The following is a 16,251-nucleotide window of genomic DNA, read 5'->3' as shown; positions in this document are numbered from 1 at the left end:
AGTGCTCATAAATAAATCTTGAGATAATCATCCGTACGAGTATAGTTCATTTCGGGATAAAGCTTCGAAGCTTCTTCTCCTTCTCCTACTTCAAAATTAGTCATACAACCGTCAAAGAATATTTTATGGTGAATTCAGTCTATATCATAATAACATTACTCATTTTCAATATATTTGACTTTGCAATTATTTATTTATTTTTTTTTTTTTTGGTCCACTAAAAAAAGTATTCGATCATTTAAAAGCAAAGGTTTGATAAAAATAAAATAAAATAAAATAAAAATGGTAATTTTTAAATCAAAATTTTATTTTAAAACAAAATATTAATAATATCTATTATAAGTATTTTTATAACCATTTTTAAAATTTTAAAAGGTTACTTTTTTGAAATTTTGTTTGGTAAAAGGTAAAATTCAATTTTTTTTTATTAATTTAGCCCATAATTAAAACCTTATTTGTTCATTAATTTTAACGATTAATGAAACTTAATACAAAATATTCTTTTTCATATTTTACAAATATTTTTTTATATTTTGAATTAGATTTTTATTAAATCAAATAACCATAAAATATATTATATATATATTTTTATTTTACAATTATCTTTTTTACGTTTTAAAATATTTTAATCAGATTTCTATTACAATTAAATAATTCAAAATATTCTTTTTGATATTTTACAATTATTTTTTTAGGTTTTAAAATATTTTAATTAGATTTTTATTACCGTCAAATAACCACATATAAACCTATAAAACCTCATTCCAAGAATATCAAGAAATACATTCACGAGAAATACATTTACGGAGTCTTTCTCAAATACTAATGGGTTCTCATGATCGCTCTCTCTTGCCCGTGGGAGTGAGATTCAGGCCTACCGATCCACAACTTCTTCAGTATTTGCATTGGAAGATTCATGGCCAACCATATTTCAAACGTGCAGTCTTGGACTGTGATCTTTATGGAGAAATGGAGCCATGGGAAATCTGGCTACGGTTCGGAGGCATCGACGGCGAAGATCTCTATTTCTTCACCAAACTCAAGAGGTCAACCAATAACTCTGGACGTTTGTCGGCGCATATCAACCGTAAGGTCGGCTTGGCCAACGGTACATGGAGTGGCGAGAACTCGGCCAGTCCAATTTTTGCTACCAAAACTGATAAAACAATAATCGGCTATTGCAAACGCTTTAGGTTCGTTCTGCCATTTTGATTTCAATTTTTGTTAGAATGTTTAACCTTATGTTTGTGTCCTTGGAACATTTAAGTCATTGAATACATTTTAGGTACGAGAATGTCCAGTTGCCCGAGCATCATGGGGAATGGATTATGCATGAATATAGCTTACATCAAGATTCGATACAACAAGCGGTAGATTCAGATTATGTTTTATGCCGATTCAAAAAGAACGAAAGACTTAAAAGAAAATTACAAAAGATCTCGAGGAGCAGCAACTTAGCAAGAGAAGAATGACCACCTGAATTCTTTCGTAGTGGAAGTCGTGCAATAAGAGACGATCAAAGATATGATTCTGCATTACAACTTACTCAGTAATAACACTTAAGATGATCAGATAGATTTGACTGATAAATTTTTAATTTTTAATTTTATGAGATTCTAGTTATTTACCTCCTTTTATGTTATTATTATTTAATGATTAAATATTTATTTTAATCTTAATTCTTATTATAAATTTTGTATATTAAATAGTTTACAATAATATAATACATGTTTGAATTTTAATAAATTTATGCATATTCCACCCATTATTGTTACTTTTCAAAATTTAGGAATTACATTTTATATATTAAATATAATAAAAAAATATATATCTTTCATTATTTGTGAAGTCATTCCAACGCCATCCTAAAAAAGAGGTCTTATTTATTTTGTTTTTTAAATTTAAACTTTGCATTATTTTTTTACACCTTCCTTGCGGGTTGGATTAAAATTAATATATGAACCAATTGGTACGGGTGTACATGGTCTGGATTGGATTGGGTTGAGAGATTTTTTTTACCAATGCAAAAGTTCGGTTGGTTAGATTGGTAACCCAACCCAATCCTCTATTTTCGAGTTCGGTTGTCTCAATTTTTTTTTTTCCTTAAGTTTTATTTATCCACCATTTATAATTATTCGGATACAATTTTAAATAAAATATATTAAAAGTTCACAAACAAACACAAATCAAATTATAATTATTCACATACAAAAAATCAATAAAAAAAACAACAAACGAAAATGTAACATATTAACATAATTCAACATTGTCATAAAATTGATAATAGGTTAAAATAAGAAAAATATAACGATAGATATCATCCATTTAAATAAACAATAAAAATGATTAGTTAAAGATGTTGTATATAACAAAAATAAAAATACTATGAAATATTTTAATTGCAATATGTGTGATGTTGACAAGGCGAGAGAGCCCTAAACTAAACAAAATAAGAAATTAAAAATAACAAAATAATATACTCGGATGTGGGTGCCCTTAGAGCGGTTGAGGTACCACTATGGCAATTTTATTAATACGGAAAGATTCTTAATATAATTTATATATTTTTATTTGGTTCGGGTCAACCCAAAGGTTTTATCCACAAATCAGAAACCGAATCGATTCAGTTCGGGTTTAGAAAAATGAACCTAACCCTACCCGAAATGCTAATCCAACCCAACCCAACTCTTATAGTTCGAGTTGGGTTGGTCCGGGTTGTTGGGTTGTCGAGTTGAATGTACACCCCTACCAATTGGGGTGATCATATCCTAGATACTCACCTTCATTACACCATGCACCATATGTTGCTGACTGATGAAGGGTAACTAAAGTTGTTCGATGAGGCCTTACAAGAGTAAGCTATGGATGATGAGATGAAATATTTGAGTGCACCCAAATAGATTTTGGGTATGGGAATTTTTTGAGATACATCCGTGGGCACATTGAATCTATGAATTTGCTCTTGAGATATCTGAGAGGTATAGTTAGTACTTCAGTTCAGTATGACAATGACAAGTTTTTATAAATTATTATTGAGTAAAGATGCAGACTCTAGTAAAAGCATATGTGAAGACTCATTGGAGTTAATGGTGAACGGAGGACGTGTTAGTCGTCGTCGAAAGAGAGACTAAGAATGGACAGGAGGGTGCATGAATATAGAGAGAAAACACGAAAGGAACGCACATGTCAGTTTTGGGTCGACTAGACCCAGATTCGGAATCTATTAGAAACTTAAGTGCACCCGCTTGCAACCCAAACTTGTCGCAGCCTAATCCACAAAACGTCCCAATCCAGCTCGTACACGTGACCCATGACCTTTGGCCAAAAACCCATCAAGAGTCCATCTCTACTCGTCAACCTGATCCGCACGTCACTCCATAACCCTGTTCCCCACCTGCCTCAACTCGGTTATGATCCTCGTGTCTGCTCTGCATACTCGACCCGGTCGCTAGTGTGACCTGCACCTTTCTCCTAACTTTAGCACGACTTTGATGGACATGGCTTCGACCCGCGCCTTTCTCCTAACTTCGGCATTGCTCGACGACTCCAATTCGGCTTAGTCGACATATTTGGCTTGGCTTGGATTTATTTAAAGTTTTTGGACTTGTTGCTGTTTTTTATGCTTTTGGGAGCAATTGAAGTCAATATGACCTTGTTATAATAAATTTAGGTTACATTATGGTTAAATGTTGAATTAGTTGACATTGTTTGATGAATTAAATTATATATCACGCTCTGACTTGATGACGTGAGTTTACATAGGTGGAATTGGACTTTAAGGAGCCATTTCGAACAAGGTTTAGGATTACTTAGTGATTTTGGTTCAGGCCAACAAAGCAAGTGGCTCTATTGTTGGCTTGGTTGGATAAATTTTATTATGTACGATGATGAAGTGGCTCTACTATTGACTTGGTTGGTTAAATTTTATTATGAACGATGATTCGTGCCATATGGCCCCAACACATGTCATGATTATTATGCTATTTTGTATTATGCTATGTCATGTTATGCCATACTATACTAAGTTTTACCATCCCATGTTATATCGGTTAAAATAAGACTCAATAATATGTGAAATAACTCTTACACACACTAACAATCGAACGCTCCGATACTGCTTTGTGAAAGTACTACTCGCGTACTTGTGAAGGAGATGTTGAGACAAGGAGACAAAGAATACTAAAAAAACATTTTCCTATTACACTATACTTCTTGTTTTTCTTTTCTCTTGCTATTGCTCTTACTTTACTGAAATGGAGTAGGTATTTATACCTTTTCTATGGTGAGAGAAACTCTCGTAAACCCCTACCATCGTCCACTAAAAAAAACTCTAGGCCTTTTCTTTCAACTATCTTTTTCAAATTTACTTTCCTAACGTAATAAATTTACTAAAGTTGACATTAAGTTTATTTAAAACAAAAACTAACCTTCAGCATTTAAGTTTATTCCAACAAAACTCCCCCATAAACTTAAATGCTATATTCAACGATTCCATATGCGTCGTTTTCGCTTTCTCAAGCTCAGTCATGGTTTCGTCAATTTCTTCTCCTTGTCCTCGAGCAGCAAACTAAGCTCGTCCTTTTCTGACGAGACTTCATTTGGAGCTTCTCGAGAACAGCCCATTTGAGACACCAACTCCTCATTTCTCCTGTTTTCAGCCACGCTCGACTCAAACGTCATAGCTTCTTTTAGTTTACTAAATTCCCTTCACAAGTCCACAACGACATTTTCCACTTCCATTTTTTCTTCCTCCATCAATCGTGTGTTGTAAATTCACTGCCTCCTGTTGGACCCGATTCAGGTTCACGTCGAGTGAGTCTCTCTATTGAGTTAGCATCTCTAAATCTTTCTCCACCCTCACTAGCTCTTCCACTAGAGCATCAATCTCCATTAACAAGCCATTGTCTTTCTCCATACCTTCTTCAATTTTTCACAAGCTTAGAGATTAACTTTCCATTCTCTTCCTTCTTCTGTTTGAGATAGAGAGAACTCTCACTCAGCTCAGCCACTCCCTTCTCTAACCTTTATGTGATATCCCACATTGGTTGGAGAGGAGAACAAACCACTATTTATAAGGGTGTGGAAACCTTTCCCTAGCAGACGCGTTTTAAAGCCTTGAGGGGAAGCCCGAAAGGGAAAGCCCAAAAGGACAATATATGCTAGCGGTAGATCTTGGCCGTTACAAATGGTATCAGAGTCAGACACCAGACGATGTGTCAGCCTTCTCGTTGTTCCACGAAGGGGGGTAGACGCGAGACAGTGTGCCAGTAAGGACGCTAGGCCCAAAGCGGGGTAGATTTGGGGGCGGTCCCACATCGATTGGAGGAAGGAAAGAGTTTCAGCAAGGACGCTGAGCCCCGAAGGGGGGTGGATTGTGATGTCCCACATTGGTTGGGGAGGAGAACAAACCACCATTTATAAGGGTGTGGAAACCTTCCCCTCGTAGACGCGTTTTAAAGTCTTGAGAGGAAGCCCGAAAGGGAAAGCCCAAGTAGGACAATATCTGCTAGCGGTAGATCTTGACCATTACACTTTCAATCTTTCTTTTCTTCTCCCATTTTCTCTTCCATTCTCATCATCTTTCTTCTTTCTTCCTCAAATTGCTTTTCATGCCATTGGAGCTCTCACTCTTCGAGCTCAAGCTCTCTGTTATCCGATTGTTCATCCTTCTTTGGTTTTCTCGTCTCCAATATCGTGATTTTGCCAAATCACCTTATTTCCAATAATTTCCACCGCCTCACGACTACTTCCATTGTCTTTCGCGCCGCCGTGTTCTTTTGTTTGCAGCTCTTCATTTTGAGCCATCAAGAGAATGTCTTCGTTTGTTGTGTCATCCAAAGCTAGGTTGATTGTTTCTTCCACCTTTTTCTCGGCTCGACAATCTCTTGCGAAATGCCCCACTATGCCACAATTGTAACCATCAAGAGAATGTCTTCGTTTGTTGTGTCATCCAAAGCTAGGTTGATCGTTTCTTCCACCTTTTTCTCGGCTCGACAATCTCTTGCAAAATGCCCCACTCTGCCACAATTGTAACATTTTTCAGAGTTACAATCATTCGCATAGTGACCATATTTTTGACATTTATAGCACTGAATGTTGGAATAATATCCTTGACTACGTCCTCTTCCATGCCAATTTGCTTTGCTCGACTGTCTCTTCTCCTTATAGTATCCTTCGTTATTGCTGCCTTGACCACTTCGACCATTTTCGCGACTTCCACGACTTCTACCTTGAAAATTTTAAGAGTAGAGTACCTTTTCATCTTTTATTGATGCCTTGGTTTGAAGTGCTTGATCGAGTGTTTCCTCCTTCTTCTTCTTACGTTGCTCGTGTGCCTCGAGAGAACTGGCGAGCTCATCGATCGTGAACATCTCCAAATCCTTTAACTCTTCTATAGCACATACAACCTTCTCGAAGTTGTTGGTTAATGACCTCAAGATCTTCTCCACAATCCATGTCCTGGGTAACATTTCTCCGTTTCGATTGAGTTGGTTTACCACAGTCTGTACACGCGTATTGTAGTCAAATACATTTTCTGACTCCTTCATCTTCATGCTCTCCAACTCGCCACGAAGAGTTTGGAGACGCACTTACTTGACTCGGTCAGTTCCTTTGAACACCTTTTCTAAAGTGTCCCACGCTTCTTTTGAAGTACTTGCCCTGACAATCTTCTCATAGCCCGACTCGTCAACGGCTCGAAACAACATGTATAATGCCGCCTTATTCTTTGGTCGTAATTCTTTTAACACCTTATTTTGTGCTGCCGTATAACCCGTGGTATCCTTTGGTTCTTTGAAACCTTTTTTGACCACCTCCCATGCGTCTTGAGAACCGAGAAGAGCTTTCATTTGGATGCTCCAATTCTCGTAGTTCGTCTTCGTAAATCGCGGTAGCGGCATTTGACCCATCATATTCGCCATCGACTCTTATACCAATTTGTTAAAATAAGACTCACTAATCCATGAAATAACTCTCACACACACTAACAATCGAACACTCCGATACCGCTTTGTGAAAGTACTACTCGCATACTTGTGAAGGAGAGACAGAGATAAATAATACTGAAAAAACTTTTTTCGATTGCATTCTACTTATTGTTTTTCTTTTGTCTTGGTCTATGCTCTTGGTTTTTTACAGTGAAGGGATGAGGTATTTATACCTTTTCTATTCCTAATAATAGGGCGAGAGACATAAACCCCTACCATCATTCCCCTAAAAAAACTCTCGACCTTTTCTTTCAACCCAATTTTTCAAATTTACTTTCCTAACCTAATAAATTTACTACAGGTGACATTATGTTTATTTAAAACAAAAACTAACCTTGAGCATTTAAGTTTATTCCAACAATATCATGTAGTACTATGCTATGCCATGTCACGTCATGTTATGACAATATGTTATGATTATGATAATCTATGATACGTAACCCTCTATAAAATATGTCATGTAAACTATGCATCTTACAAAAGACTTTCCACAAATTATGTATGCATTATTCATAGACTCATTATGTTATAGATGAACGGAGGTTTGACTTGCATCATCAGTTTATTTCAAGAATTTTAAGCTATGGGGACCTCATACATTCTTGTGTGTATATGTATCTGGATACTTTTCTGTTATGATTAGTACGGACACATACCTTATTATTTACGACATTTATGTTCGTCACGATGTTATGCTAATCATTTCCCTCCATGGTGTTCAACAGCTCATTAGCAAGTGCTAGTCTGACGAGCCAGACCCAAGGAGTAGCGAGCCCATGTTGGCATGCGTGAGCAACGTGTAGAGAAGTATTGCACATCCATTTTTACCCGGACCGGAAAGCTACTTGAGGCCATGCCATGCCATGATGTTTTTAAAATGATAGGTCTCACCATATTGCATGTGTTTGCATTTTCCTACTCCAACGGTGGAATTACTTACCAAGTATTTCTTAAAATACTCAAGTCATGTGTTAGTCTTATTTTCCAGGTAAAAGTAAGACGATCCATGTACAGATGACAGCATCGCGATTAAGGTCATGGAACCAATGTCAAAGTAGTCACATTCATGTCTGTTTAATAATCCTTAGGTTAGTTAAATTTATGTCATTTATCTTCCGCTTTGTTACTTACGACTACGTTGTTTTAAAATTTTTATTTTTAATGATACATTCACGACACCTTTATAAAATATCTTAAAGGGATATTTTCCGTACACATCAATCACGTCATGCATACAGTAGCAGCCTATAAAGTTGATAATTAAAGTGCTCATAAGTAAATCTTGAGATAATCATCCATACGAGTATAGTTCACTTCGGGATAAAGCTTCGAAGCTTCTTCGTCTTCTCGTACTTCAAAATTGGTCATACAACCATCAAAGAATATGTGATAAAAATGTCCCAATCCAGCCCGCTGCCCCAAGTCCAAATCTGCATCAATATTATTCTCTTAATAAATTATATATTTTTTATTTTTCTTAAAAATAAAATAAAATAAATAAATAAATCTTTACCTTTCATCCTTGCAAGAAAGTCTTGAGGAGAAATACTCTTCTTTTCTAATACCTTTCCAGAAAGTTCTTCCCATTTCTCAACCATTTCTCTTTGGGAGAGAATGTTGTGTGGAGGTCTAATATACACTGTTTTATTCATAGTTCGAGGGTCGGTTGCTGCCTTCACGACGTACGTTGCAATGTCATCTTCGTCCACGTATACCGCTGTAAATTTTGTCATGAAGTTATTTATATTTAAATAAAGATGACCACGGAGTGGATTGGAGACGGGATTAATCTCCGTTCTTATATTTCTCACTTATTTTCACGGAGATTGAAACCCTAATTCTCCCCGTGGAATTTGTGGGGATCGAGGTAGACAGGGTAGGAATGGTGACGGGAAATACCCGTTTAGCTAATAGAGAGAAATCTCTTTCTGGTCTCTCTCATTCTTGATTTGAACGGAGATTTTTCACTTCATACATGATGGACCCTGTAAGTTAAAATGAACGTCTCTATACTTAAAAAATTTCACTTATTTTTACGAAAATCGAAATCGAGATTCTCTCGTGGAATTTGTAGGGATTAGGGTGGGAATGAAGACGAGAAATACCCATTTAGCAAATGGAGAAAAATCTCTCTCCACTCCCTCCCTACTCTCGATCTAAACGGAGATTTTCTACTTTATATATGATGGACCTCGTGAGTTAAATGAACGTCTCTATATTTAAACGACGTTAGTTTTTAAAAATATGTTATTGACCAAAAGGTTAAAAGTTTGACTACCGACCTCACCGACACCTAATGTTGAAAAATAAAAAAAGTAACGTTCGTTCGAGTTACGTTAAGTCGGGTATTGGTTGAGAATGATTGATTTAGTATTAAATATAATTGGTGGTGGGTTACCTTTAACGTTGCCATCTCCATAAAGGGTAACTTGATGAGTTGGAGGAACAAGAGTGTGCATCTCAGACAGGCTACCGGCAAAGTAACCGGCAAAGCAGTTGGCTGAGACATAGGTGAAAGGAATGTTGGCTTCTTCTATTGCTTTTCTTACTATCATTTTTTGATCAAATGTTTCTCTTCCGGGTTCGAGTGCATCTTTCATTTTTGCTGGGTCTATCCCGTACTCTGATGGTAAGAATCTCTGTATAATTTTGAATATAACTTGTTAGTATCAAGAATCTCGATAAATTAGTCGGCTTGTTTTAGTTAAATCACCGATCAACTTAAAAGATAAAGCCGTGGAGTCTCGGAAAATTTTATTGGTGTCCCGATCAATCCAAATACAGTTTACAACCCAACCAGTTGAACTGGGTTCACTTGTCGGGTTATTATTATTTTTAATTATTTACGATATATGTTATAACATAATCTCAAAAAATCAAAACTCATTATTAAAATCTAGGACAAACTTGGATCGAGTTGTAACTTTAACAATCCAAACTTCTGCTAGCAGATATTGTCTACTTTAGCCCGTTACATGCCACCTTCAACCTCACGGTTTTAGAACATGTTGTCTACTAGATTGAGGTTTCCACACCCTTATAAGAAATGTTTTATTCTCCTCTCTAACCCACGTGGGATCTCACAATCTACCCTTTGGGACGAGCGACCCCCTGATACACTGCTTAGTATATGGCTCTAAACCACTTTTAACTGCCGAAGTCCATCGTTAGCAGATATTGTCTGCTTTAATCCGTTACATATCGCCGTCAGCCTCATGATTTTAAAACGCGTCTAGGAGGTCTACTAGGGAGAAGTTTCCACACCCTTATAAGGAATGTTTTATTCTCCTCTGTAACCCACGTGGGATCTCACAATCTACCCTTTGGGACGAGCGACCCCCTGATACACTGCTTAGTATATGGCTCTAAACCACTTTTAACCGCCGAAGTCCATCGTTAGCAGATATTGTCTGCTTTAATCCGTTACATATCGCCGTCAGCCTCATGATTTTAAAACGCGTCTAGGAGGTCTACTAGGGAGAAGTTTCCACACCCTTATAAGGAATGTTTTATTCTCCTCTGTAACCCACGTGGGATCTCACAATCTACCCTTTGGGACGAGCGACCCCCTGATACACTGCTTAGTATATGGCTCTAAACCATTTTGAACAGCCGAAGTCCATCGTTAGCAGATATTGTCCGCTTTAACCCGTTACATATCGCCGTCAGCCTCACGATTTTAAAGCGCGTCTAGGAGGTCTACTAGGGAGAAGTTTCCCCACCCTTATAAGAAATGTTTCGTTCTCTCTCCAATTGATGTGGAATCTAGCAGTAACCCTATTTTTTGGTTGGCCGAATTGATCCAACCAAAAAACATACACCCCCAAACTAAACCGAATTTTTTATTTTCCAAAAATCCAACCCAGCCTATATCGAAAAAAGTCTAACTCAACCCAACCCAACCAATCATTTATAGTTTGAGTCAGGTAGTCCAGATTAGTCAGGTCATCGAGGAAAAGCAGAGGGTAAGAAAGAAAACCTTGATATTACCAGCAACTCGAATGGCTTCAACGAGCTTGAGTTGGAGGAGAAGGTTATGTGACCTGAAATGGACGCCAGACATGGCCGATATCACGACGTCGACACGCTTCACCGCGTCGACAAGGCTGTGAAAGTCCGAGAAAGAGGCGGGCACGAGAACCGCCCCCTGTCTCTTAAAGGAGAGCAGGAGCTGAAGCTTCTCAATGTCGAGACCAATCTCAGGCCGTTGAACCACATACGTCTGGTGCCCCTCCAAAAGGCTGGCCTTTACAATCCTCTTCCCCAAATAACCAGTCCCACCCACCACAAGAACCTTCATCTTTCCTTTACCTCTTCCAATCAAACTCACTCTCTCCCCTTTATACCCTTCATATCTCTCTCTCTCTCTCTCTCTCTCTCTCTCTTCACTTGCAATTAAAAATTGCTTCCACTGTTTAGGTCAAGTTAGGCGGCTGTTAAGTCTACAAACTTTATCCGAGAGGAAGGGAGTGTCACAGTCATGCTCGTCCAAGGCGTGTCGTCCATGGTCGTATGCCCATGACAAGTCCAACCCTTTATGTCTTTTCATATTCTTGTTTCAGAAATATCATGTCTAGGTCTGTCAGACATGAAATGCTTGTAGAGAGATACAACTAGTTGTCAACTTCTCCCTACCCTAAGTTATATACTGTGAGTCGTTGTTATTTCTCTTTTGCTTGTTTATATAACGTGTCTTTAAAAAATATCTCTCTGTCATCGTTTTTTAAAACCTTCTCTTAAAACTGAGGCTAGAGGCTCGAGCATACGTCGTTTGACCATAGACGACGCAAGAACGAATTGGCTTAGCTCACTTGTCGTTGGAAAGTGAGTGCTGCACAATCGCAAGTCCGCTGCCATCAAAAGTACGATTGTGATAGGGAGCAGGTAGAGATTTTTGTCATTTGATAAACAGGGTCAGGGACATAGATTATATTCCTGTCTCCGACCTTACCCAAAACCCCAAATTACCCCCAACTAATATGTATATTGAAATTTAAATTTTTATAAATGATGTCGTACAGTCTTTTTTTTTTCTTATGATATATTTTATATTTTTAATTACATTCAAAAGTATAAATTACCCATTAATTTTAAAAATAAATATATATAAAAAATTAAAAAGAAAATTATCTACAAGATTGAAATATAAAATTTAAAAAAATGGATAAAAATTAGAAAATAAATAAATATATAAAAAGGAATAGGTAAATTTATTAGTTAAGAAATTAATTTTATTATGTTTGAATAATTAATTTAAAAAACCTTTCCAAATACCAAATTTCTTTGACTAAAAACAAATATCACAATTAATAATGCAATTAATATTTATTTATTTATTTATTAAGTTTTAATTTAATTTGGCCACCTAACATTCTCTAGAAACAACGACAATTAAAATAATAATAATAATAATAATAATGGATATATATATATATATATATATTAATACATTAATTGTGGGAATGGAATATTGAGATGGCTTGCACTTGAGTTTTGCTTATTTCTTATCCCAACAACCACACAAACATTTATTTATTTATTTTGTTTTTTTTTTTCCTTCTATTTTCACTCCCTTTAAAATATTCTTCAAATAAAACAAATTAATTAAAATTTTCTATAAAAAAAAAAAAATTTGAGCGAGAATCTTATTTAAGTCGTTACCGAACATAAAACAAGTTATTCTCTCTAAATATGTCATTTTTATATTATCAGTCTCAACAATTAACTCGTTTTACTGAGTTGTGCCAACTCTCGAACAGTGCATTAGCGGGAGTCTTGAAAAACTTTACTCCAACTGATGAAAATTTTCACTCAGTCAAATATTGTTGAGCTTGTAATAATGGCCGGTGATAACGGATGAAGTTCCATAACTGTTTTTTTCAAAATAACATACGGAAGGTGGAAAGTATGGAAAAACATCTTGTAATATATTTAATTAGAAAATCCTTCCGATTTGGTGGAGCTACAAGTTGCACTAACCACTGTGATGACTATAATGCTTAGCTATTGCTGATCCCGAAACTCACATATATCAAAATTATGCATTAAAAATTTCATTTTAAAAAGTTTAATAGAAAATAAAATTTGAATAAATCATAATTTAAAAAAAATATTATTATCATATTTTAGGGTGAAGATTGTAATTTTGTTTTTAAATGTTTCTAAGAATAAAATAAAGTAAAATATATGACAACATTTTTAAAGGGTATTTTAAATTAGAATTCAAATATATATATAATTTATTTTTTTTAAATAAAAAAAAATTAACAGGTATTTTTAAAATATTTTTTTAAATTAATATCCTTAAATTTTTAAAAATATATTTTAAAAGTTTTTAAGGTTTTTTTTTATTTTATTAATTTCATCTCAAAATATGTTAAAAAAAAAAAAAGTAGGTGAATTCAAGTCAATACCTTAAAAACTTTACACATTTTTTCAATATATTTGACTTTACGATCATTTATTTATTTATTTATTTATTTTTATTTTTATTTTTTTATTTTATTTTTTTTTTGTCCCACTAAAAAAAGTATCCAACCATCTAAAAGCAAAGTGTTTGATAAAAAGGTAAAAAGGAAGAAATTAAAATTCAAAAGTATTTTTAAAATAAATTTAAAAGGTATTTTTTAAATTCTTTTAAAAGTAGGAAAATATTAACCACATCCGTAATAAATGTATTTTTTTATAACCATTTTGAAAGTTTAAAAATGATACTTTTCAGATATATATATATATATATATTTTTTGGGATATTATAACATTTTAAAATATTTTAATAATTATTTTTTTATAATTATTTTTTTACGTTTTAAAATATTTTAATAAGATTTTTATTACAATCAAATAACCACGTACAAACCTATAAATTCTCATTCCAAGACTATTAACAAATATATTCACAGAGTCTTTCTCAAATACTAATGGGTTCTCATGATCGCTCTCTCTTGCCCGTGAGAGTGAGATTCAGGCCTACCGATCCACAACTTCTTCAGTATTTGCATTGGAAGATTCATGGCCAACCATATTTCAAACGTGCAGTCTTGGACTGTGATCTTTATGGAGAAATGGAGCCATGGGAAATCTGGCTACGGTTCGGAGGCATCGACGGCGAAGATCTCTATTTCTTCACCAAACTCAAGAGGTCAACCAGTAACTCTGGATGTTTGTCAGCGCATATCAACCGTAAGGTCGGCTTGGCCAACGGTACATGGAGTGGCGAGAACTCGGCCAGTCCAATTTTTGCTACAAAAACCGATAAAACAATAATCGGCTATTGCAAACGCTTTAGGTTCGTTCTGTCATTTTGATTTCAATTTTTGTTAGAATCTTTAACCTTATGTTTGTGTCCTTGGAACATTTAAGTCATTGGATACATTTTAGGTACGAGAATGTTCAGTTGCCCGAGCATCATGGGGAATGGATTATGCATGAATATAGCTTACATCAAGATTCGATACAACAAGCGGTAGATTCAGATTATGTTTTATGCCGATTCAAAAAGAATGAAAGACTTGAAGAAAATTACAAAAAGATCGTGAAGAGCAGTAACTTAGCAAGAAAAAATGACGACACCTAAATTCTTTCATAATGGAAGTCATGCAATAAGAGACGGTCAAAGATACGATTCTGCATTACAACCTACACAGTAATAACATTTAAGACGATTTAAGCAATTTTAGTGATGTATCGTAACTTATAAATATTTAATTTTAATTTTATGAGATTCTAGTTATTTATCTAATATTATATAATATTTAGGATAGATATAATTTTTTTTTTTAATTAGTTTAAAAAATATTAACAACTTTTGAAAGCTTAAAATTTTTAAATGATTAAATATTTATTTTAATCTTAATTATTATTATAAATTTTGAATATTAAATATTTTACAATATTATATAATTTATAATATAATACGTGTTTTAATTTTAATAAATTTATGCATATTCCGCTGATTATCATTACTTTTCTAAGTTTAGGAAATTACATTTTATATATTAAATATAATAAAAAAATATATATATCTCATTATTTGTGAAGTCTGACCTAGTGTCACAGTCATGTTTGTTCAAGGTGTGTTGCTCATGGCCGCATACTCGTTACATGCTAAAACTCTTGCCTTGTATAACTTTATCGCTTTCCTTTTACTGCGTTCATGAGGTATAATTTCCTTATTGTATTTTTCAAGTGTATGACGTTTCGGCAGAATCATGTCTATGCTTAGTAGACATGAAATGCCCCAGAATGTACTACAGGGGGATCCGATCAGCCGTCAACTTCTCCCACCTAAATTTTGTATGACCGTTTAGTGAAATCACATCTAGGCCTGTCAGACATGAATCGCCTCAAAATGTATTATAGGGGGATGCGACTAGCTGTCAAATTCTCTCTATCCATAAAGTTATATGTTATTTAAGTCGTTGTGTTGCCTTTAGATTGTAGCGATATAAAGTTGTTTCCAACCTTTCCTTCAAACTCTCTTTCAAAAATCTATCTACCCCATTTTCTAAAACCTTATTCTCAAAACAGAGCAAGAGGCTTGAGCGTACGTTGCCCAACCGTAAGCACCACAAACCCAAATTGGCTTGATTCACTCAGTATTGGGAGTGAGAGGGGCACAATCGCAAAAGTCCGCTGCCAAGAAAAGTGCGATTGTAACACCTAGCACCTAAGGTTGTTGGGAATTAGCTAGTGAGCCTAAGAGACAAGGGAATGGTTGGACCGAGAACCCGATCTGGTCTAAGAACCTATAAATAACCTGTTATGAATAAAACTTAAAATATTGTGAGAATCCAACATTCCTTCGAGACACAATCTCACATTTGTTAGGGAACAAAACACCTTTTATAAGAGTGTGGAAACTTTTCACTAGCAAACTCGTAATGGGGAAACCCATAAGGGAAAGCCCAAAAACCTTAAAGGGAAGTCCGGAAGGGAAAGCCCAAAGAGGACAGTGTCTAGATGAGCACCGATTCCATTATGTAACTCTGAAAGACGCGTTTTAAAGCCCTAAGGGAAAGTCCAAAGAGAACAATATCTACTAGCGGTGGCCTTTTTAACCATCGAACAAATCAAGATCTCGAGCTCAGAAACTTACTAGACACAAAATCGTAAACACAAAACTAAAGTTTAAGGCTCGAAATCTAACCTAAATTTATAAACAACAAAGAATCAAAGCAAAGATTAGAACAAAAACAAGTAGTCTTCTCTTCACTTCAAAGATAAAAGCAAAAAGATGTTGTAGGTAAGCTTCATTTGTCAAGAG

The 16,251-nt window shown here is 35.1% G+C and overlaps 4 protein-coding genes across 4 annotated transcripts; 2 read left to right on the top strand and 2 right to left on the bottom strand.

The window, feature by feature from the left end:
* The first annotated feature begins 825 nt into the window (after nt 1-825).
* On the top strand, nt 826-1,472 carry LOC111776337 (NAC domain-containing protein 30-like). Its single transcript, XM_023655767.2, has 2 exons — nt 826-1,193; nt 1,286-1,472. Exons 1-2 carry the CDS (start codon nt 826-828, stop codon nt 1,470-1,472), a joined length of 555 nt encoding a protein of 184 aa, XP_023511535.2.
* A 4,189-nt stretch (nt 1,473-5,661) lies between these two features.
* Nucleotides 5,662-6,920, bottom strand: LOC147789166 (uncharacterized). Its single transcript, XM_087118240.1, has 4 exons — nt 6,595-6,920; nt 6,323-6,459; nt 6,050-6,229; nt 5,662-5,900 (listed from the first exon to the last, which is right to left on the bottom strand). The coding sequence occupies exons 1-4, from the start codon at nt 6,918-6,920 to the stop codon at nt 5,662-5,664; spliced, it is 882 nt and encodes a 293-aa protein (XP_086974366.1).
* Nucleotides 6,921-8,175: 1,255 nt separating this feature from the next.
* LOC111776322 (isoflavone reductase homolog) lies at nt 8,176-11,301 on the bottom strand. Its single transcript, XM_023655747.2, has 4 exons — nt 10,966-11,301; nt 9,385-9,625; nt 8,500-8,703; nt 8,176-8,416 (listed from the first exon to the last, which is right to left on the bottom strand). Exons 1-4 carry the CDS (start codon nt 11,284-11,286, stop codon nt 8,256-8,258), a joined length of 927 nt encoding a protein of 308 aa, XP_023511515.2. The 5' UTR covers nt 11,287-11,301; the 3' UTR covers nt 8,176-8,255.
* A 2,605-nt stretch (nt 11,302-13,906) lies between these two features.
* Nucleotides 13,907-14,562, top strand: LOC147789165 (NAC domain-containing protein 30-like). Its single transcript, XM_087118239.1, has 2 exons — nt 13,907-14,274; nt 14,367-14,562. The coding sequence occupies exons 1-2, from the start codon at nt 13,907-13,909 to the stop codon at nt 14,560-14,562; spliced, it is 564 nt and encodes a 187-aa protein (XP_086974365.1).
* Nucleotides 14,563-16,251: the final 1,689 nt, after the last annotated feature.

The sequence above is a fragment of the Cucurbita pepo genome, chromosome 15, assembly GCF_057944985.1.
Source record: "Cucurbita pepo subsp. pepo isolate OVF chromosome 15, ASM5794498v1, whole genome shotgun sequence".
Classification (NCBI taxonomy): Eukaryota; Viridiplantae; Streptophyta; class Magnoliopsida; order Cucurbitales; family Cucurbitaceae; genus Cucurbita; species Cucurbita pepo.
Note: the sequence above shows the minus strand (reverse complement) of the source record. Positions and strands in the feature narration are given on the sequence as shown.

Coding starts and splice junctions, on each gene's coding strand:
- LOC111776337 (XM_023655767.2), top strand. CDS start 826: ATGGGTTCTCATGATCGCTCTCTCTTGCCCGTGGGAGTGAGATTCAGG. Junction 1,194..1,285: donor GGCTATTGCAAACGCTTTAG/GTTCGTTCTGCC, acceptor AATACATTTTAG/GTACGAGAATGTCCAGTTGC.
- LOC147789166 (XM_087118240.1), bottom strand. CDS start 6,920: ATGGCGAATATGATGGGTCAAATGCCGCTACCGCGATTTACGAAGACG. Junction 6,460..6,594: donor AAAGGAACTGACCGAGTCAA/GTAAGTGCGTCT, acceptor AATGTTACCCAG/GACATGGATTGTGGAGAAGA. Junction 5,901..6,049: donor TGGTCACTATGCGAATGATT/GTAACTCTGAAA, acceptor ATTGTGGCATAG/TGGGGCATTTCGCAAGAGAT.
- LOC111776322 (XM_023655747.2), bottom strand. CDS start 11,286: ATGAAGGTTCTTGTGGTGGGTGGGACTGGTTATTTGGGGAAGAGGATT. Junction 8,704..9,384: donor TGGAGATGGCAACGTTAAAG/GTAACCCACCAC, acceptor CAAAATTTACAG/CGGTATACGTGGACGAAGAT. Junction 8,417..8,499: donor CTTTCTTGCAAGGATGAAAG/GTAAAGATTTAT, acceptor ATATTGATGCAG/ATTTGGACTTGGGGCAGCGG.
- LOC147789165 (XM_087118239.1), top strand. CDS start 13,907: ATGGGTTCTCATGATCGCTCTCTCTTGCCCGTGAGAGTGAGATTCAGG. Junction 14,275..14,366: donor GGCTATTGCAAACGCTTTAG/GTTCGTTCTGTC, acceptor GATACATTTTAG/GTACGAGAATGTTCAGTTGC.